Source organism: Gadus chalcogrammus, chromosome 1 (genome assembly GCF_026213295.1).
Source record: "Gadus chalcogrammus isolate NIFS_2021 chromosome 1, NIFS_Gcha_1.0, whole genome shotgun sequence".
Classification (NCBI taxonomy): Eukaryota; Metazoa; Chordata; class Actinopteri; order Gadiformes; family Gadidae; genus Gadus; species Gadus chalcogrammus.
In genome coordinates, this window is record NC_079412.1 from 1,907,022 (window position 1) to 1,928,902 (window position 21,881).

General features: G+C 48.2%; 1 protein-coding gene across 1 annotated transcript in view; it reads right to left on the reverse strand.

The window, feature by feature from the left end:
* Positions 1-21,881, reverse strand: part of LOC130394759 (neurofascin-like) — a 53,430-nt gene that overhangs the window by 6,963 nt on the left and 24,586 nt on the right. The window contains 11 exon segments of the mRNA XM_056604769.1: positions 4,587-4,653; positions 7,672-7,803; positions 17,266-17,287; positions 17,289-17,440; positions 18,105-18,174; positions 18,176-18,228; positions 19,068-19,278; positions 20,234-20,349; positions 20,494-20,716; positions 21,462-21,532; positions 21,672-21,869. Coding sequence (XP_056460744.1) covers positions 4,587-4,653; positions 7,672-7,803; positions 17,266-17,287; positions 17,289-17,440; positions 18,105-18,174; positions 18,176-18,228; positions 19,068-19,278; positions 20,234-20,349; positions 20,494-20,716; positions 21,462-21,532; positions 21,672-21,869 — 1,315 coding nt within the window.

Sequence of the window (21,881 nt, forward strand, 5' to 3'; positions counted from 1 at the left end):
AATGTAAAGATCTAACCAAATCATAGAACAAAATCTCCACTATTTCTGATTATGATGGACTTCTCCTGTTCACTGATGCATTTTTCAGTGCTCTGGACTAAACAAATAGAGGACCCAGCACGGTAGGTATGTGATTAGAAAGCGACCTTGTTTTATGAAATCAACGCATTCATGGGAATAAGGAGCTCGAAAGATCCTTCTAATGTCATCTAAACAACTTCTTATTATCTCAATTTTGCCGCAGTTGCAAAATTGTTGTCGTGCAACGGCTTTTCAGTGGTGGCAGAATCTTCTTCAGTCGGACCCTGAAGGGCCACTTCCCCCTCCTCTACTCAGCCCAAGCACTCGTCTGGCATGCTCAAGCCAAGAGAGAGGGAGGGAGAGAGAGGAAGAAATAGGGAAGGAGAAGGAGAGGGAGGGAGGGAGAGAGAGTGAGTGACTTGCCCGGCCAAAGACAAGGTACCTGTTCTCGTTTTCGTTCTCATTTTCGTTTTCGTTTTCGTTCCTGTCGGGACAGATGACGCATTTCAGCATGAGGAGAGTGGAGAGCGAGACAGAAGAGGGAGAGTGAGGGAGAATAAGAGAGAATGAGAGAGAGAGAGAGAGAGAGAGAGAGAGAGAGGAGAGAGAGAGAGAGAGAGAGAGAGAGAGAGAGAGAGAGAGAGAGAGAGAGAGAGAGACAGAGAGAGAGAGAGAGAGACAGAGACAGAGAGAGAGAGAGAGAGAGAGAGAGAGAGAGAGAGAGAGAGAGAGAGAGAGAGAGAAAGAGAGGAGAGAGAGAGAGAGAGAGAGAGAGAGAGAGAGCAGAAGAGGTACAGGATGTAGAGAGAATAAGAGAGTCCGAAAGATAATAGAAAGGTAATTAGCAGGAAAGGTCCTCCACCACAAGAGGAATGTGAGTGCCCTCATACACCTCGTCATACAGTCCTACACACACACACACACACACTCACACACACACACACACACACAGACACACGCTCACATGCATTCACACACACACACACACACACACACACACACACACACATACACACACACGCACACATATAGATTAACACATAAAAGCACAGACACATGGATATACAAACAGCAGCAAACTACCAGCCGAGGTGAGACATTAGTATTGTAGTATTATTCCAGATTCAGAGACTCAGTTCAGAAATGACCCAAGACTGCGAGAGATGTTAGGCAACCATATTAATGAACACATTGGGACCAAATGAAGGCTGGCATGCCAGAGATATGATGCGATTAAATTATTTCTGCAATGTATTAGGTTTCAACACAGATCAACAATTTCTTTCTTCAGATAACACGTCCTCTGATTCATATTTAGTCTGAAGGAAGATGTTTTCTTCTGACCCACCAGTCGCTGTTTTCCCTTAAATAAGTTCCTTGTGAGAATCAAATTGTGCCAAAAAACGCCCCAACTTGGCTTCCCCTAACACTAATAAGGATTCAACTCACTTCCCCTCAAACTGCTGGTTCACACTCCAGGTTCAGACTTACACTTCTGGATTCACACTCCTGGTTCCAGACTACTGGTTTCAGACTAACACTTCTGTTTACAGACATCTTTGAAATGTCTGAAGGAAACCAAACCCAATTAAAGACTGAACCTGTATTGAGGCGACTGGAGCGGATCCATGCGTCCCTCCAGCCTGGCGCTGTTCATCTGGGCTTTAAGGATCTCTACGCCAACATGGTCAGGCATGAAGCAACCTGACGTGGCTCTCATTGTTTGTGTTTAATTCTGACCCTGCTTCTCTTCTCATGCTAAGGCTCGTCGTCCGATGCTAACAGCTAGCATTTGACCCCCCCAAGGAACCAGGCCTGGCCTCCACCCGTCCATGTCTGTCTGGACCACCTCCTCACCTTACTGTGTATCAGTTGCACCTTAATGTCGTCTCTTGTTTCTAAAACCTATTAGAAGCTTAAAACTATTGCACACTAATTTTTTTTACTTCACTTCCTTCCTGAAAAGACCTGTAGAAAGGAAGGCTTAGCAATTCTACTCCTGCATGCTAAATGATGCAACTTGTTTCAAAGCAGAATAGAGACCGTTGACTATCAAAGGAACTACATCACCTGCATGACAAAATTTGCGGCAGAATCATTTAGCAACATTATTTTGTACACTTTGTGCAAGGCATTTTTAACGTAATTTAAGGTTTATCATTGTGATAGTATTATTACAATATACATAATATATTATAGACTTAAAACATTACATCGCCACTATTCTTCTGCAAAAGTAAAATGTAAAAGAGGCGCAAACTCTCTTTTTGCCACACCCACTGTGGGTGACGCACCATATATAGACCACTCTGGTGGAGATTCCCATGATGCACTGTTTTCCAAACAGTTATACTCAGGTCAATATTTCTACTGGGATCATAACCCTTACCCTCAACATACCACCTTGACTCAAATGTAATATCTTAACCAATACCTAAATTAATCGTAGACCTAAAGATCTAACTAATTCATAGAACATGTGTTCTTGGAATCCAAACACAACCAAAACTATTTCTGATTGCATGTTTCAGTGCTCTGGTCTAGAGATGACCAAACGCATTCATGGGAATAAGGAGCTCGAAAGATCCTTCCAATGTCATCTACACAACTTCTTAGCATCTCAATTTTGCCGCAGTTGCAAAATTTTTGTTGTGCAACGGCTTTTCAGTGGTGGCCGAATCTTCTTCAGTCGGACACCCGAAGGGCCATTTCCCCCTCCTCTACTCAGCCCAAGCACTCGTCTGGCATGCTCAAGCCGAGAGAGAGGGAGAGAGGGAGAGGGAGAGAGAGGGAGGGTGAGAGAATGGGGGGGGGAAATAGAGTGACTCGCCCGGCAAAAGACAAGGTACCTGTTCTCTTTTTCGTTCTCATTTTCGTTTTCGTTATCATTTTCGTTCCTGCCGGGACAGATGACGCATTTCAGCATAAAGAGAGTGGGGGGCGAGACAGAAGAGGGATAGAGAGAGAATGAGAGAGAGAGTAGAAAAGGAGTGAGAGCGGAAGAGGTAAGAGAGAGTCCGAAAGACAAGAGAAAGGAAAGTAGCAAGGAAAGTCCTCCACCATCAGAGGGATGTGAGTGCCCTCATACACTTAGTCATACTGTCCTACACACACACACACACACACACACACACACACACACACACACACACACACACACACACACACACACACACACACACACACACACACACACACACACACACACACACACACACACACACGTACGTGCACACACACACACACAAGCGCACACACCCACACACACACACACACGCACAGATGCACGCACACACACAGACACACATACAGACACGCACGCATGCACACACACACACACACCTGCACGCACCCACACATGCACGCACGGATGCACACACACACACATTTAGATTTAAAAGTAAAAGCACACACACATGGATATACAACAGCAGCAAACTAACAGCCAAGGTAAGACATTAGTATTGTAGTATTCGATCCAGATTCGGACAAGCTTAGAAATGACCCCAGACTGCAAGAGATGTTAGGCATTCATATTATTGAACACATTATGACCCAATGATGGCTGGCATGCCAGGGATATGATACAATTACATGATTTCTGCTACCATGAATCACCTTTGTATTTATGAGGTTTTAACTCCGATTTTAAATGTAACCCAATATTGGTAATCAAACGTGAATTAATATATCTTCATCATTTATATTACTTTCTTCCTAAAATTATACAATATTTCCTGAACTTGCAACTGTAAAGCATATGTTTTAGTATTCTTTGACTGACCAATTATCTTTTGAACACATTAATGCAAAATACATAGAAGATGTAAATATACTACACAATAAATGTCCTGAATATATGTTCTGTCCTTCAGGAGATCAAACAAAAGTAGATTCACGGTTGTTAAATTAGTACATTCTACTGGGCGTTAAAGAATCATTTGCAGCGCGCTGTCGACAGTTTTAGTGTGTAGAGACGCACACTTGTTGAGTAAATCTGAGAAAGGCTGTTAATAATCAACCATTAGCAGTGGTGGCTTTAGTTGTTAACAGGTGTTTACAGTGAGAGAGGCTGAGAGAGAGAGAGAGATTCCACGTGTGATCAGCGGGACCTGTAAGAAGGACAAACCACAGTCACTCAGCAGCAGCCACTGACACTGCAGCTCAGCAGCGCCCCCACAAGGAGATACTGAGACACTACAGAATAGTGGGAGCTCAGCAGCGCCCCACAGGAGATACTGAGACACTACAGCCCAGTGGGAGCTCAGCATCACCCCTAAGGAGATATTGAGGCACTGCAGACCAGCTGGAAGCTCATCATCGCCCCACAGGAGATACTGAGACACTGTTACATTTTCGAAGAAGTATATCTCACGTGATCAGAAGTCTGGTGTCTGTGCAGAAAAACAAACCATTCACACACGTTCCCACACACTGTTGATACAACTTGTTGTGCAGAGCGTCACATGCTAGGTGTGAGAAGTAGCAGTTGTCTACACTGCCTCTAGTACACAGCAGTGAGCTAAAGAATGAATTCTGAGGTGTTTCCTAGCTGCTGTACTTACTGGTAATCAAAAGAGCCGTCCTCTTTCTGGTCAACCGGGTCCAAGGCTAGGTCCTTTTTATCTCGCACTGAGGAAATAAAAAGGTTGTTATTAGTTCTGCCTTTCTGCTCATTTTGAAGGATTCTTACTTATAGATTGCGATGTTCGCTCATACGAATACAAAAATAAGTAAATAAAATGAACCACCAAAGTTAAGTACATGTGTGGGGAAACATTAGCAATAGCTTGTTGGCTAGCATGAGCCACTAGTCAAAGTGAAAGTGAAACACCTTGACCCCTGGAGATTAGGTGGTAAAGGTCATAGGACGCCACTGTCTTGCGACCAACTGTAACAGACCATTACCTTGAATAAATCTACAAATTTCTCTTGGTTTGAACTTTGTTGGAAAACATTGGGATAATGTTATTACACAAATCATTTAACACAGAAATCTTTTAACATAGGTGGAGTTATTTTTAGACATTTTAATGCATAAAAGCTGCACATTATACTTTCACAAACACAGAGACATGAATAGTCATTATGTATTAATGTACATAAATACACACACATATTAATAAACAATATAAATTGTTGTGAAAGCTTAGTTAGTCGGTCACTGGTAGTTTCATTTCAGTTGATATCTGGTCTTGTAGCTAGTAACTCTGCCCAATAAATCACAGTGGTGGCAACATGTTGGGATTAGGATTATTATCATCATAATTATTAGGGTTCATATTTTTATTATTATGATAATTGAAGAGGAGGTTTTGGGAATGGGGGTGTCGGCGAGGACACAGGGTTTTCCAGTCAGAGTTCCAAGTTTATAGTTTTATTTTCCAAAGATGCGAGCAGGAATGTATGGATGTGTGTAGGTCGGTAGGTGTGATGATAATGTGTAGCTAGGTGTGATGGGTAGGTATTTAGGTAGGATGTGTGAGGATAAGGCGGGATGTGTGGCTAAGGTAGGATTTGTGTGTGGCTAAGGTGTGTGGCTAAGGTAGGATGTGTGTGTGGCTAAGGTGTGTGGCTAAGGTAGGATGTGTCTGTGGCTAAGGTGTGGTAGGTAGGATGTAATTAACTGATTGATATGGGCTAATTGGGAAAATGAAGGGGCGAATAAAGGGGTGTAGCTCTGGGTCTGTGAGGTGATGAGAGAAACGGATAATCTTCCAAACAATAATAGTTGTTGTTATTATTATTGTCATTGATCATTATTATTATTATTCTCATCATTATTATGATTCCATGCTTACATCTCTGGGTATTAACCTTTAGGTGTTTTAGTCTTTGTTAGAATAAACCACATAAACCAAACCGCACCTACCGAAAACCTTTGAGCAACCAGCGAGGCACTCGCCACCTACACATTATGGAAACTGAAAACATTAACAGAAGTCTAGATATTTTATGAGTAGCCATTCTCCACCTACACAATATAGAAACTGAAAAATATTAACAGAACTCAAGACGTTTTAGTAGCCATATCGCTCAAAGCTGCTGGCTTGATCTTTGTTTTTTTTGTTGCGATCCAATTTATGAAACAAATTGTTTAGTAGTTGCTACCATATGTAAGGGATAATGCCCTTTGTGGTGTCCGTTATCAGGAATTAATGGACAACGCGGAGACCTTAGAACCGTCCAACGTGAAGCGGAGGACGGTTGCCTCCGTCAAGTCCATTAGTTCCTGATTATGGACACCTCAAAGGGCATTATCCCACTTATACCATGGTCACTTGCCAAAGACAATAAATTAAGACCATTCATTCATATTTTCATGCGTTTTACAATCCAAGTATAACGGTTTTCAAAAGCCATAATTTAGTTTCCCTGGTAGCGCCTGAGGGTTTGACTCATACCTGGAACAATCATTACCCTCCCGTAAGGTTCTCAGGCAACGGAAACGTTGTTCCCTCCTCTAGTAAATAGGACAGACTTTAGATACGACTTGGCAACTGGAGGTACTCTAGTCCGCTCAGCTGAGCATGAGCCAGAGAGCTAACGTTATGTATTGTACATATTTTGTACACATACTCTAGGGTCTATAACATATAACCGCGTCGTCTGATTACAGTTTAATTCATTTTTCATAATCGACCAACTCTCGTTTTGAAGACTAATCACCACAGCAATCGTTTCGATGCGAATCGCGACGGTCTATACTTTCAACATAAAGTGTACATATTTATAATTTGAAATACGTCCCAGCATTTATACATATCATTTAGCAGCTCTCGTTTTGAAGGCTGAACAGAAAAATTTGACTGGATCTACTTAGTAGGTGTCCATATATCAGTGATTAACGGAAACCCTGCAGTCAATCAGAATCTAGTATTCCCCCAGACTAGGTATAAATATGTATAAACATACAGTATAGTAGCAAGAATGGCTATCAGATCCCTGCAGGTATTGGTCTTCCCAGTTCTGTGACTTTCTGTTTCCTGTTAAACCCCCCCCCCCCTCCCCATTGATGCTCTCAGCGAACACGTCGTCCCTGAGCTTCTCTCAAGGCATGGGCGAACATTCTGCCCTAACCCATTTCACAGAAGAAGGGTTTCTTCAGAAAACACACCTGGCTGCATTAAAGATAACCCTTGTTTGCTGTGACGCACTCCCCACCGAAGGGACCAATCCAGCACCGTTGTTTCAAATCACAACACTGATTTGAAACAACTGTTGCCATGCGTATGTGTGCATGTCGGTGTGTGTGTGTGTGTGTGTGTGTTTGTGTGTGTGTGTGTGTGTGTGTGTGTGTGTGTGTGTGTGTGTGTGTGTGTGTGTGTGTGTGTGTGTGTGTGTGTGTGTGTGTGTGTGTGTGTGTGTGTGTGTGTGTGTGTGTGTGTGTGTGTGTGTGTGTGTGTGTGCACGTGTACATGTTTGTGCGTGTGTTTGTGTCTAAGTGTTTGTGTGTGTGTGCGCGTGTGTGTGTGTGTGTGTGTGTGTGTGTGTGTGCGTGCGTGCGTGCGTGCGTGCGTGCGTGCGTGCGTGCGTGCGTGCGTGCGTGCGTGCGTGCGTGCGTGCGTGCGTGCGTGTGTGTGTGTGTGTGTGTGTGCGTGCGTGCGTGCGTGCGTGCGTGTGTGTGTGTGTGTGTGTGTCTGGGCTCACCTGGATACTTCCCACCTCGACTCCTCTTGATGAAGCAGACGATGAGGAGGATGAGGATGATGAGGGCGATGGCGCACATCAGCCCGATGAACCAGCCCTGAGTGGCGATGTCCACCTGATCCTTACTGTAGGCTGAGGGCACACACACACACACACACACACACACACACACACACACACACACACACACACACACACACACACACACACACACACACACACACACACACACACACACACACACACACAATCACACACACACACACACATACACACACATACACATAAACACACACGCACACACACACACACAAAGACAGAAAGAGGGATAGACAGGAAACATAGGGAGAGTAAGCATGATACGTAGGACCATCAATAGGTGAGGATGAGCCATTTCGTGATGTCAGTTCGTGACCTGGCATTGGACATTAAAGATGGCAGGTGTCAGCTATGGGGTCCCATCAAAAAAATAGCAGTATGTTGAATCTCCTCATGAGACTAAGTTTTTGTCTGGTCAACTTAATGCCATTTCTCAATTATCATAAAGCAAGTAAGAAGTGTCCATAATAATGTTTCCAACCGCGCTCAACCGCACACAGATTGAAGTACAAGACTGAGGAGTCTGCTGGATTACCTATAGAGAAATGAGCTGCATCCCTGATATACATTTGGTAAGCTTGGTTTCCTGGTCTAAACAGCGTGCAGGGCCCAAACAGCGGCCGCAGCTCGGTGTTTAACCATATCGTTGGGACACGGCCGATAGAATGATGAAGGCTGACACACAACGGCCACGGCCCAGCGCCTCACACAAAGAAAAACGCACAATACAACACTGCAACTGTCTGGCGGGAAAATGAACACACAAAGATGAATACATCCCTCATGTGATCAAAACAGATGCACAAATGTTCAGCGACTAGCAGCTTAACAACCTTGTACTAACGTAAATTGTCGCTCTGTACAGATGAGTTCAACCTCCCGGAGGCTAGAGGCTGAGTCATGCACCCTCTCTACAGCTCCATCCCTCTCTCACCAGCGTCCACTAGAGGGCGCCCTTAGTGTCCTAGACTGGAGGGATACATTTCCATTCAGTTACCGCCATCTCCCGCAAAAATCTACGTAAAACCGCTCGCTCTCCTCTCCGAAGTGTCCCTGCTAAAGTGCCGTCGGCACGCAGCGGTTGCCATGACAGCAATCCCCCCCCCCTGTGGGGGCGGGGACAGCCGGAGGCGTGGTCTCACCTGTGCCGGTCTCAAAGGTGAACGACTGGCTGCTGATATCGTGGTGTTCGTGGGAGTACACCCGCAGACGGTACTTGGCCCCCTCGATCAGGTCGCCCACCTTAATGGGGGGCTGCTGTTTGACAGGCACAGTCCTTACTGTTCCGTTGCCTTAGAGACACAATGCAGAGGAGACGAGAGAGCGGCGGTCACTCTCCAGTCGCGTCTGGATGGAACCACTTGTGATCAGGGCCATGATGCAGGGGGCCACCTTGGACCAGGACCAGAGGGTAGGGTTGGGTTGGGTTCCCAGTGGATTGCATTGAGCCAGAACAAGGCAGTGCTCAGCCCCCTGAGGAAAACCTCTCCTGCTGGGTTATGTGTGTTCATGTGTCTTAATAAGCTGAGCTTTTTAGAGCCAGTAAAGCTTCTACTTTCTCTCTGGGTCATGAGCTCTACTTCAGTGAGAAACCAGTGGACCAATGCTCAGAGCAGCAGGTGCTGCTTCAGGTAATGTTTTACTCTAGTCCAGTTCCATAATACTGAACTCAAGGTGTAGTTTTCTCTGTGGGTGGTACAGTGATAGCTAAGCTAGCTAAAAAACTAAGCAGTAGAGTGGAGGCTAGCAAAGCTTTGTTTGTCTCATTTATCCATTGACCCAAACTCAATTTCAGAAAACAAACCAAATAAAGATCAAAAAGTAACCAAAGACTCAAATCGAAACCTCAGGCGCAGCACTCAACATAGCTAGTGCCAGTTGATGTCAGGTACCATCAGCTGCCACTAGCTCAGCTCTTTCACCAGAGGCGGTGCTGTTGCTGAGGATTGATTGAAAAATGAAAGCTCCCTCATCTTTCCGGTGAAAGATGGGTTGGTCAGTGTGAGGCAGAGCCTGGAGCAACAGAAGGGGGCTGCAGGGAGTCATGCACCATGCCATATGCACAATGACACCAGCCGCAGTGAGGGCATGGGCTGCACCATCCCTCCATCCACCGCCTGGCCGGAGGTGAACGACTGGAGGATCCAGGACCACCAGGCAGACCTCCCATGCGTGGGACAACACAGTGCTCCGGGAACTCTTGCCCCCCGGACAGATGCTGATCAGCCCTTGTATTGTTATTGGAGGCAGGCATTAGTGTTTCATCGTTTGGAATCAGAGGTGATGGAATGAGTGGAGCACGACCGCTGTCCCTGACAGCTTCTATATATACAATATTTCGAAAATAAATACAATATTTTCAGAAACTCTTAAGATGTATAGAAGCCATGTGGCTGTCAAGGAATATCGTGGCTCGGCCAGTCAATGTTTAGCAACGATGTGCTCTGACACAAGCTTACAATGGCAGCCAATCTACAAATTAATTTACATATTATGAAAAAGTGTATGTGTGGAGATGTGTTTTGACGCGTCATTCAACAATAAAGCGATGTATTTTGAGCAAGCCGACGTACGCATGGACACACTCAAATAGGCTACATTCATCAAAACACAAAGCAGCAACTCCAACACCAAGGTCAGCTCAACAGCCAATCACAGCAAGTCAGGCATGTCTGCATGGCAAACGAAGCGATAGGATTGGTGCACAGTTCAGGCAACAGCAGTGAAATAATGATCAATTTATAAAAGAGTGTGACAGGCGACACCGACGCAATGTGCATAAGAGACAGGAGGACAGCGTTCACAGTTATGAGGAAAGAGGAGTGTAGGATATCTTTAAAGTACAGGTTTTAAAGAAATGTATGTATTTTCAATTTGAGCTTTCTGTGTAAAGAGAAAGCGAGAGAGTGACAGAAAACTCATTGAACGTACTGCAGGGCCTGTAGCCAATCGTAAAAAAGGTCCTGATGAAGGAACTGACTCTCATGGAGAGGTACTCCCCTTGTTGAAGGGTTCTTTCAGTCTTAGTGTATCTTCTATCTTGCATGGCTCAAAAATGAATATAGTATTCATTGAAAAGACGGATGATGCTTGTGCAATTACAAACATCGAGATAAGATGCTTTGAGTAAGAATCAGATTGGTCACAGCCTTGAATAGCTTTCAAATTGAACTTTTTACTGGAAAATGAATTGAATGTGTGATAATGTACTGGTTTTGAATACGATTGTATGAGTTTGCTTGATTAAAAAATAAATCAATGAAGCAGAATTGAGTAATATGAACCTAGCCAGTTGATTATTGTAAAATATATACATACAAAATGTATCCTATCAATTGTAATTTCTAAATGTTCTAATTTCCCTAGATTCATAAAACATGACCTGATTCAGTTCAGCTAGCCTTTCTTGCTCCAGACTTAATCTGAATCAGATATGCAACATAAGGCTTATGAACACATCGCCAAAAGTTTTTGGTAAACGTATTCAAAACAGTCTATACTCTGAGCTAAATTAAATCTCCTACTACTCTACTACTCTACTACTATCTATTTGTTTTCCATCAGCATGACTCTGAGTCCTTCAAGGAGGCATTGGTATGTCTGGCCCCCTCTGCCTGGACTAGCCTGCAGAGAGGGCTACAGTTACAGGATCTTATCACTCTAGTATCAGTCAGTCTATTGGAAAACCCCAAATGTAAATGATTTAAAGTACTAAGTACTATTATTTTCGTTATTATGTCTGATGAGCCTATCGAGTGGCTTGGGGTGGGCCTACTGCGGCCCTCCTTGTCTTAAGCGTCTATTGGGCTCTTACTGTCCAGCGTGAACTCAATGACAAACTCGGTGGTGCCGGGCGGGAAGTTGTGGGTCCAGTTGACGTTAGCGTAGTTACTGTTAGGCTTCACCGTCAGGTTCCAGATCTCCCGACCCGGGGCCACTACACAGGGGTCAAAGGTCAGAGGGTCCAGGGCATATGGGGTTCATAGATCAAAGCAACAACACGCAGGCACACACATACACACACATGCACACGCACACACACACACACAGACACACACACAGAAAGGGTTCATCGATCACAGCATCAACACACAGGCACACACATTCACACACACACGCACGAACACACACACACACACACACACACACACACCCACACACACACAGAAGGGTTCATCTATCACAGCATCAACACGCAGGCACACACATACACACACACACACACACACACACACACACACACACACACACACACACACACACACACACACACACACACACACACACACACACACACACACAATCACAGGGCTGTATGCATCTGCCCATTCATACTATCCAACTGAGATGAGGATCAGAAGGACTCTGGGTTTGTGGACTGCTTGGGATCTGTTTCTTTAAACAACATGTCGCATTGCACTAAGTATGTTTGCTGCCTCTCCAGCAGCATAAACACACTAGGCTGGTAGGTCTGCATGGCACTCTGGGCTGTACACCTCACTTTACATCACAGAGTACCATGGTATACACTGACAAGAATATACCTCCAAAGTTCCGGGAATAGTCTGCAATACGTCAATTCCCACTCATATATTCATCAACTTTAACCTGTTGATATCAACAAACTCACAAACAATTCTCTTTTCTGTAGGTACCTATGAATCTCAGTCTATTCAGTGAGCAATAAGCATTGTTTTCTCATAGACTGAAACACATGATACTACTTACGTTATATAGTAATAACGTAAAAAGGATTTTCAGCACAAGAAACCCATGGCTCACTTCTAGGTAAGAGAGGATCAAGTACCGAGATGTATCATCACTCAATTAGGTGGTTCTTGTTAAATAAATGTTCAATAATTCTGTCTATACGCTCTCAGAAAGACATTTTCCCTTGCGATTTCATCACTTGCAATTCATATTCAATACAGCTAGGCTACAGCTAGGCTACAGCTAGGCTACAGCTAGGCTACAGCTAGGCTACAGCTAGGCTACAGCCAGGTACGCTGAGGCCCCGCCTCTCAATCCACAGGCTGCAGCCCCCAAAACAAGAGCAGCATATCAGAATGGAGCCCCCAAAACCGAGTATCTCTCGCTTGCTCAGGTGAAGAGAATCACACGAACACCAGGCAGACGGGGTTCGCCTGACAACCACATCAACAGCAACAGCAACCCCCATGACGGGCATGCGAACGCCAGGTTACGTAGGCCCCGCGCGCCGCCGTGTTGTTGTACCCAAAACGTTCTGATCGGGCCGCTTGGTGGCGACCAGCAGAGGGGTGGTGGCGGGAGCCTCGGTGGTGGTTGTAGTAGCGGCGGTGGTGGTGGTGGTGGAGGGGGTCGTAGTAGTAGCAGTAGTAGAGGTTGTGGTACTTATGGTGGTCGGAGCAACGGTGGTCGGAGGGAGGGGAGGAGGAGTAGGAGGGACAGAGGTAGAGTCGCCGTCGTCGGTTAGCTCGACTACAGCGAGGAGGAGGAGAAGGGGGAGGAGGAGAGGGAGGAGAGGGAGGATGGGGAGGGAGAGGAGGGGGGGGGGGAGGGGGAGGAGGAGGTGGAGGAGGAGGAAGAGGCGGAAGAGGAGGAGGAGAGGGAGGGGGGAGGAGGGGGGGAGGAGGAGGAGAAGGGGGAGGAGGAGGAGGAGGAGGAGGAGGAGGAGGAGAGAGAGGGTGGGGAGGGGGGAGGAGGAGGAGGAGGAGAGGGAGGGAGGGGAGGATGGGAGGAGGAGGAGAGGGAGGGGAGGAGGGGGGAGGGTTGGGAAGGAGGAGGAGGAGGAGAGGGAGGGGGAGGAGGAGAGGGTTGGGGAGGAGGGGGGGAGGAGGTGGAGAGGGAGGGGGAGGAGGAGGAGAGGGTTGGGGAGGAAGGGGGGAGGAGGAGGAGGAGAGGGATGAGGAGAGAGCATAGGGTCAGACAAAGTTGAAGGTATCAAACACAACTTGAAACACACATGCACGGTTAATCAATTTACCTAAAATGAAGGATGATTAGGAAAGCTTTTATGGATGACAATAGCACCACCTAGAGGTCAACTATGCATATTACAAAAGGTGCAAATTTTTGAGATTGGGGATGGAACTTTAAGTCTGGAAAAGCTGGAAAAAGCTGCGGTTTGCATGTGTTGATGGCTAATCCTAAATGAGTTTTTCTTTTCTTTCAATACAACTGTGTCTCTAACGTTCCCCATGCCACCTTTTGCTCAGCAGCACTGCCCATGGGCCTGTGAGCCAGCAGGCAGCTCGGTCTCTCATTTACATTACATTTACAATTTTTTTGGTAGCCACTTTTATCCAAAGCGACAGTGATTCTTAGACATATTCACTCATCGATGGCAGACTCAACCATGCAAGGTGAATGCCGGCTGGTCAGGAGCAGTCAGGGGGAGGTGTCTCGCTCAGGGACACCTCAACACTCGAGGAGCCGGGGATGGAGCTAGCAACCTTCCGGTTACAAGTCCACCTGCTCTAACTCCTGAGCCAGGCCGACCCCCATCTCTCCTCAGTACTGGGGTTGCAGCACAGAGCAGCATGCGGCTCCTTACCTCAACGACGCCTTGCTCTGCGGCCTCTGACCAGTGGCTACAGGCAGCACATGAGATGCAGTGGCAGGCTGTTTGGGTGCATGGGTTAAAATTAACAGCAGGCACGTGAGAGAGCGAGCTGGTCAGCCAGTTAGGGGTCAGGCAGCAGACGACGTCCCATCCCCCCCTTCCCACCTCCACATATCCACAGGCAAGATGCTGGCGCAAGCCCCCCCGTCTCATCGAGTGGCAGGAAGGTGAGCCAATGCCGTACTCAATGTGCGTCATTAGAGCCCGGGTGCAAAACGGATGGAGGAGGAGGTGGGGTCAGGGGTCAAGGTGAACCCTACGACAACGTGAAGACAGCTGCTGCTCTAGTACGTGAGCTCTGCAGGATGCCTTTCTATGTGCATATGATCTGGCAGAAAACAGTGCCTTTGGATAGGTGATGTTACTGAAGCAGTGGTTTGCTCTGATTTTAGTGGTGTGAGCCCTGAACGCACACAGGTCACTATGCATCAAAGATGAAAACAGAACAAACCAGACCCACAGATCATCCTAGTCGCTCTGGTGAGAGTCCTATCGGATTGGATTACACAGCAATACATAGCCTAATCAGATGTCTGACGAACGCTGGATTGGTGCCTCCAGAAGGGTTATTAAAGCATATCAATAATAACCAAATAAAAGCAATTTCCTAAGATGTGTTTGTTTGGGAAACAGGCATAACCCTAGCCCTAACACTGAGCGACCACGACACTACCAAGTGTCAGCTACAGGGGGCAGCAGCACGCTCTGGGTGGACCTGGACTGTGCTGTTGACAAGATGGCGAGATGGACTGAAGACGGGTGAATAAACATGGTGGAGGGGACGGAAATGAAACATCAAAATACTGAGCAGGGGACAAGCAGATGGACAGCCAGCCACGCCCTCCCCCCACCTCCCAAAGCAGCGTTACCTAGCCCTGGGGCGTCGGTGCCAGGGCCTGTAAAGCTCCCTGTCCGAAGAAGGAGAGAAGGAGAGAGCACAGAGAGCACAACGAAGGCACACATCAAACAGAGAAGAGGCTCACCAACACAGGAGAGAGAGACCGACATGGGACGAGAGACACTCATTAGGGTTAGAACAGGAGGAAGAAAGGATGGGGAGAGGAGGGGGGGGCTCAGGGAGAGAGAGCCAGCGAGACTCTGAGAGAATAGGAGTGTGTGACACACAGGACGAAGATGTGGACACTGTGGGTATGTGTGTGTGCACGTGCATGTCTGATAATGTGTGTGTATGTGTGTGTATGTGCGCTCCAATTATAGCCAATCTCAGTAACTACGGACTGATGATTGAAGGAAGCATTAGCATGGACATCTCTTAGAGAATGACCGTCAGTAACAAAGCACCCTGTAATTACAACTGTACACACACACACACACACACACACGCACGCATGCACACACGCACGCACGCACACGCGAGCGCACACACACACACACACACACACACACACACACACACACACACCACACACACACACACACACACACACACACACACACACACACACACACACACACACACACACACAGTTACACATACACACACACAGATATATATAGTGCTATTGTGGTCAGGCAGTGCAGAGCCTGTGTGCCTTAAAGGGACAGCTTCTCCGTGAATGGACGGCTTGGCTTTTGTGTGTGTAACTCTTATCTAGGCAGAGACCTTCACAGTAAAAGCGTCTGCCACACAATCCGGAGCAACCTGGTTCTCATGCCATGGAGCGGGCATCGTTACACCGTCCCCAACACAAAGAGCAGCGTCGGGGTAAGATGTCTGGTCTGGTGTGCTCCACCTCCTCTGCATCTCGCCGGAGGACAGTGCCCAGACTTGGACCCAAGATGTGGGACTGACCTCCCTGAGCTGTGCTCCTTTTCTCTCGATTGCCGGGACTGTAATCTAAGAGATGGGCTTTGTGTTCTCTGAATAATAAGAGAGATCCTCTCCTCGTCATGAGAACCAGGCCTGCTGCTTGTTTTCTGAGATTAGATTGGTTGTTTCGGCCGCTTATGACAGGGCTAAGGATGCTGTTGTTATCATTCATCTGTCAGTCCACTTTTGAATGGACTAGTAACCTCATTTAGATTGAGATGTGTGTCCTTCTCCCTTCTGTCCTTTACATGAGACGACTACATTAGAGCACTCTGGTTGTTTGTTTGGAGGGGAATAATGAAGCTTCACTAGTTTCTCTCTACTCTCTGTTGCTTTGCCCCCAAACCAAACCAAAGGCAGGGAGGGGAGAGAGGTGGTCAGCCAGAGAGTGGAGGGAGCCTAGCAGAACATCATGTTCAGAGGAGGACTTAGCTGCTCAGCAAGAGCTTGGCCAATCCCACGTCAGTAATATAACGCACTGTATCCGACTGCAGGCAGCACATGTATTGTAACTAGGTATTTCACAATGCACATGCCTTTGTCTCTGTTCTGTCATCTTATTAAATGGGTTTTATTAAAGCAAACAAATATCTTCTGTGTCTACATTGATCATATGATCAATGGAGATATAGACATGCCATACATTGAAATGCTGCCAACTTTGCTAGAGGGTCTTCCATGCATTTTCAACATTCCTTTATACTTCCTAAATCCTATCCTTGCTGTGTGTGTGTGTGTCTTTGCATGCGTGCGTGCTTGCATGTGCGCCCCAAATTGTGTGTGTGTACGTGTGCCCACATGGATGAGTGTGTGTGCGTGTGGGTGTGTGTGTGTGTGTGTGTGTGTGTGTGTGTGTGTGTGTGTGTGTGTGTGTGTGTGTGTGTGTGTGTGTGTGTGTGTGTGTGTGTGTGTGTGTGTGTGTGTTTGTGTGTGTGTGTGTGTGTGTGTGTGTGTGTGTGTGTGTGTGTGTGTGTGTGTGTGTGTGTGTGTGTGTGTGTGTGTGTGTGTGCATGTGTGTGTGCGTGTCTGCGTGTGTGTGCATGTGTGTGTGCGTGCTCACCCTCGTTGGCCGAGCGGGGGGAACTCCCCAGTGAAGGCCTCCCCGGCACCCACCTGGGTGAGGGCGGACAGGAAGAACTTGTAGCGCATGGCGCGGTCGGGCAGACGCATGGTGTACTGCGTGATGTTGGGGGGGAAGGTCTCCAGGCGATACGGCCCTAGCTTGGAGCCGTTCACTAACACACGGACAGAGGGTTCAGGGGTCAGACAAGGTCCGGGTGCTGGGGTCCTGGGAGCTATGTGGTTAGCCCAGGTGCAACTCAGGACGTGCAGATGCAGATATAAAAGATCCCATATCATGCGTTTTTAGGCTTAATAATTGCATTTGGGGGTACTACTAGAATAGGGTTCGATGCCTGTATGTTAGAAATACCCCTTATTAATCTCAAACTGTTCATTTCTGCAAAATCAATTTCAGCGTCTTTCAAAAACGGTCTGATTTTGTTGTCAACGTCTTATTCCTGGGTCAGCAAATTCAGACAGAAGTTGTAAACATTGCAGGTTGCAACTTCTGCCCTTCAGCATGGCACACTGCACAGGCTGACGTCACACTGTTACTGAAGTCAACTTTGAGTGCAAACAAGCTGTTTCAGGCACTTTGAGGGGCGTTTTCCCTGAATACTCCCCCTGGCTCGGGACTTCAATTTTCTAACCGTAGCAGACGGAAAAACATATAAACAATCGTCATATAACAGTCTAAAGCTAAGGGAATAGTCGAAAAAAAATAAAAATAAAAGGCCTCGGTGGCCTTCAGCACTTTGGTGCCCTGGTGAGGAGCTCAGAGATGTGCTCTTCAATAGCATCCCGAGCTCTCCAGGGTTGTGTTTGAGCGAAGCCCACCTGTATGGTACTTGAGTTGGTAGCCAATCAGGACGCCGTTTGGCTCCAGGGGCTTGTCCCACTGCAGGTGGGATGGTGTCTAAGGCCCTCTTGACTATCTCAAAGTACTTTGGGGCGTCCGGCACTTTGTAAACACACACACACACACACACAGATACACACACATGCACACAAAAAATATAAACATAAATATGGGAACTGCCGAGCACGACGAACTTCATTAATTATCAGACAAATACAATATCTAACTTTAACACTACTCACCATCCTCCCCCGCCCCCGCCCCGCCGCCTCCTCCTCCCCTCCCCTCTCCCCTCTCCCTCCTCCTCTTCCACTTCCTCCTCCCCTCCCTCCTCCCCCTCCTCCTCCCACTCCTCCTCCTACTCCGCCCCCTCCTCCTCTCCCCCTCCTCCTCCCCTCCTCCCCCCCCTCCTTCCTCCCTCCCTCCTCCTTCTCCCCCTCCCTCCTTCTCCGCCCCTCCTCCCCCTCCTCCTCCTCCCCTCCCTCCTCCACCCCTCCCATCCTCCTTCCTCCTCCCCTCCCTCCTCTCTCCTCCTCTCCCTCACTTCCTCGTTCCTCATCCCTCTCCCTCCTCCCCGCCTCCTCTTCCTCCTCCTCCCCTCCTCCTCACCCTCCTCGCCTCCCCTCCTCCTCCTCACCTCCCTCCTCTTCCTCATCCGCTCCTCCTACCTCCGTCTCCCCTCCTCCTCCTCCTCCTCCTCCGTCTCCCCCTCCTCCTCCCCCTTCTCCCCCTCCTCCCCTCCTCCTTCTCTTCCTCCTCCTCCCCTCTCCTCACCCTCGTCCTCCTCTTCCTCCACCTCCTCCTCCCCCCTCCTCCCCCTCCTCGTCTTCCTCCTCCTCCTCCTCTTCCCCCTCCTCCCCCTCCTCCTCCTCTTCCCCCTCCTCCCCCTCCTCGGCCTCCTAACAGTGGGGGGGGGGGGGGGGGGTTGGTGTGCTGCTCACCTCCCTCCTTGGTGCGAACCTCCACGGTGTTGCTGGGGGGGCCCTCGTGGCCCCTGTTGGCCACCACCATCAGCATCCTGTAGTGGGAGAAGGGCACCAGCCCTCCCAGCACGGCACTGGGCCGCTGGGCGATGCTGTAGAAGCCCCTGGTCATCTTCTCCTGGGACACGCGCAGCCCCTTCAGCAGACTGGCCTCGCGCCAGTAGTACAGCTACAGAGGTCAGAGGTCAGAGGTCAGAGGCAAGGGGTCAGGTTGAGGAGGATAGAAGATATAAGGATACGGGCAGAGATGAGCAGAGTGAAGCTGAAGATGATTCAGGATTCAGTGTTTTACCAACAGGCAAACGTGTGTCTCTATGGTCTCGGAATGTGTTGTGTGTGTGTTGTGTAGTTCGCCTGGATTCTGCATAGCCCACCCCTCTAACCCCTCCTTAGTACTGTATGCTGCACGGCCTGGCACTTAATGTATGCACTTATTGTATGTCGTATATAGCTATAGTTCTTAGTTGTGTAGAATCCTATCCTAGCTATCTTTGTTGTGTACGGGGAATGGGTTAACCTAGTGATTGTTAGTGCTTTGCACTTGGTTATATGAACATTCTCACTGTACCGACAGTGATATATTGCTGCTTTCTTCTGACAAATGTACTTATTGTTAGTCACGTTGGATAGAAGCGTCTGCTAAATGCCCTAAATGTAAATGTAAAATATTGTTTGTCCGTTTGGACGGGAGTCAAACCTGCATTCTATCACCTTGTACTGCTGCTATTCACGCCATAATAAATATGTGAACTACAACGTTTCTGAAGATAAAACGCATCCATCATTTGAGTCAATGGACCAAGGGAATTGTCCTCTATAAAAGGTTTTATTCTGGTCAATGAATAAATTGTTAATTGTGTATATTCCTGGAATCACATTGGGGTCTAGAGGACACAGCATTTACACAAAGTCCTGACCTAGCTTATATGTAACATTGTATTTGTTGCCATTGGCGTGCGTGCATGCGTGTGTGTGTGTGTGTGTGTGTGCGTCTGAGCATGTGCGTGTGCCTGCGTGTGTGTGTATGTGAGCATGTGCGCGTCTGAACATGGGCTGTGTGCGTGTGCCTGCGTGTGTGCGTGTCTGAGCATGTGCGTGTGCGTGCGTGTGCGTGTGTGTGTTACCCTATACTCCTTGAACTCCCCCATGACCGAGCTGGGGTCCACCGGGTTCCAGTGGATGGTGACCGAGGTGCTGTCCACGTTTGACACGCGCAGGTTGGTGGGGGCGTCGGTGGGCTCTGAGGGACATCGGAGGGCTGCCATTAGAACACGTCTTCTCAAAGCCTCTCCTTCTCCCTTCCTCTTTCCACTCGCCTTCCCTCCCTTTCCCTCCCCTTCCCGTTCTTTCCCGGCCTCGTGTTCCCGGGACGGCCCCAACTCACTGTCCTCCCCGGAGTATCCTGTGGCGACGTTGGAGGTGGGTCCGGCGCCGTGGTCGTTCAGTGCCTGGATCCTGATCTCGTAGGGGACGTAGGTATCGGTGTCGTGCACCACGTGCTTGGAGCCCGTCGTGGTCACGTTGCTCCAGGCCTCGCCCGTGTCCTTCCTCCTCCACCACAGCTGGTAGTGCAGGTTGGGGCCGTTCCTTTCCACGTTGAGCAGGGGCTGCACCGAGGGGGAGAGGGACAGGGCGTCACCGGAGGGGAGGGGGGCAGGGGGGCATTTAAGAGCTCCTTAAGGCCATGAGAGTTAAGGACAGAGCTCCTTAAGGCCATGAGATTTAAGGACAGAGCTCCTTAAGTTTAGAGAGTTAAGGACAGAGCTCCTTAAGGTTAGAGAGCTAAGGACAGAGCTCCTTAAGGTTAGAGAGTTAAGGACAGACCACTTTAACGCCATGTGAGTTTTTTCAACATTGGCAATAAAAATAAAAACACTCTGCAGAAGAAGAATCTGCAGACCAATCAGGTCCTCACAACCTAGCTAAAGCACTACCAAAGGACAAGTGGCCCTCAAAACAAATCAGAGCAGCAGATTCACTGTACGCACTGAAACACAAGATCAGACACTGATCATATAACATAAAATTAATTAAGAAGAGGGTTCAGAACAGCGTATCTCTAGATAGCCTGTCTCACCTCCCAGCTGATCTCATTTTGTTCTCGGTTTACCCAGCCTGTCTCACCTCCAGCTGATCTCATATTGTTCTGATACTCAGCCTGTCTCACCGCCAGCTGATCCCATCTTGGTCTCAGCCTGTCTCGCCTCCAGCTGATCTCATCTTGTTCTCAGCCTGTCTCACCTCCACCTGATCTCATATTGTTCTCAGCCTGTCTCACCTCCAGCTGATCTCATCTTGTCCTCAGCCTGTCTCACCTCCACCTGATCTCATATTGTTCTCAGCCTGTCTCACCTCCCAGCTGATCTCCATGTTGTTCTTCTTGGTGCCCCACCCCTGCAGGCCGCTGGGGATGACGTCGGGTGCTGGAAACACAGAGACACCCCCATTACTCCCTGATCTCCCCCTCACTCTCCGGGCGAGCGACCTTCCCCACAGGAAGGGGTTTGATGCTGCATGGACGACTAATGGACCGTTGATCACGGTAACTGCTATGAGCCTCACACGCGCCGCTGGTCTTGTAGCGGGGCGAGGGGTGGCTGGGCGCGCTCTGCCCCACTGAGTTGATGGCGATGACCCGGAACTGGTAGTTGATGAAGGGGGAGAGCTGCAGGATGACCGAGTTCAGGTCCCCGGGGTAGCTGGTCAGATTCTGCCAAGAGCCGGGCTCCCAGCGATCCTCCTCATACTGGACCAGGAACTCTGAGAGGGAGA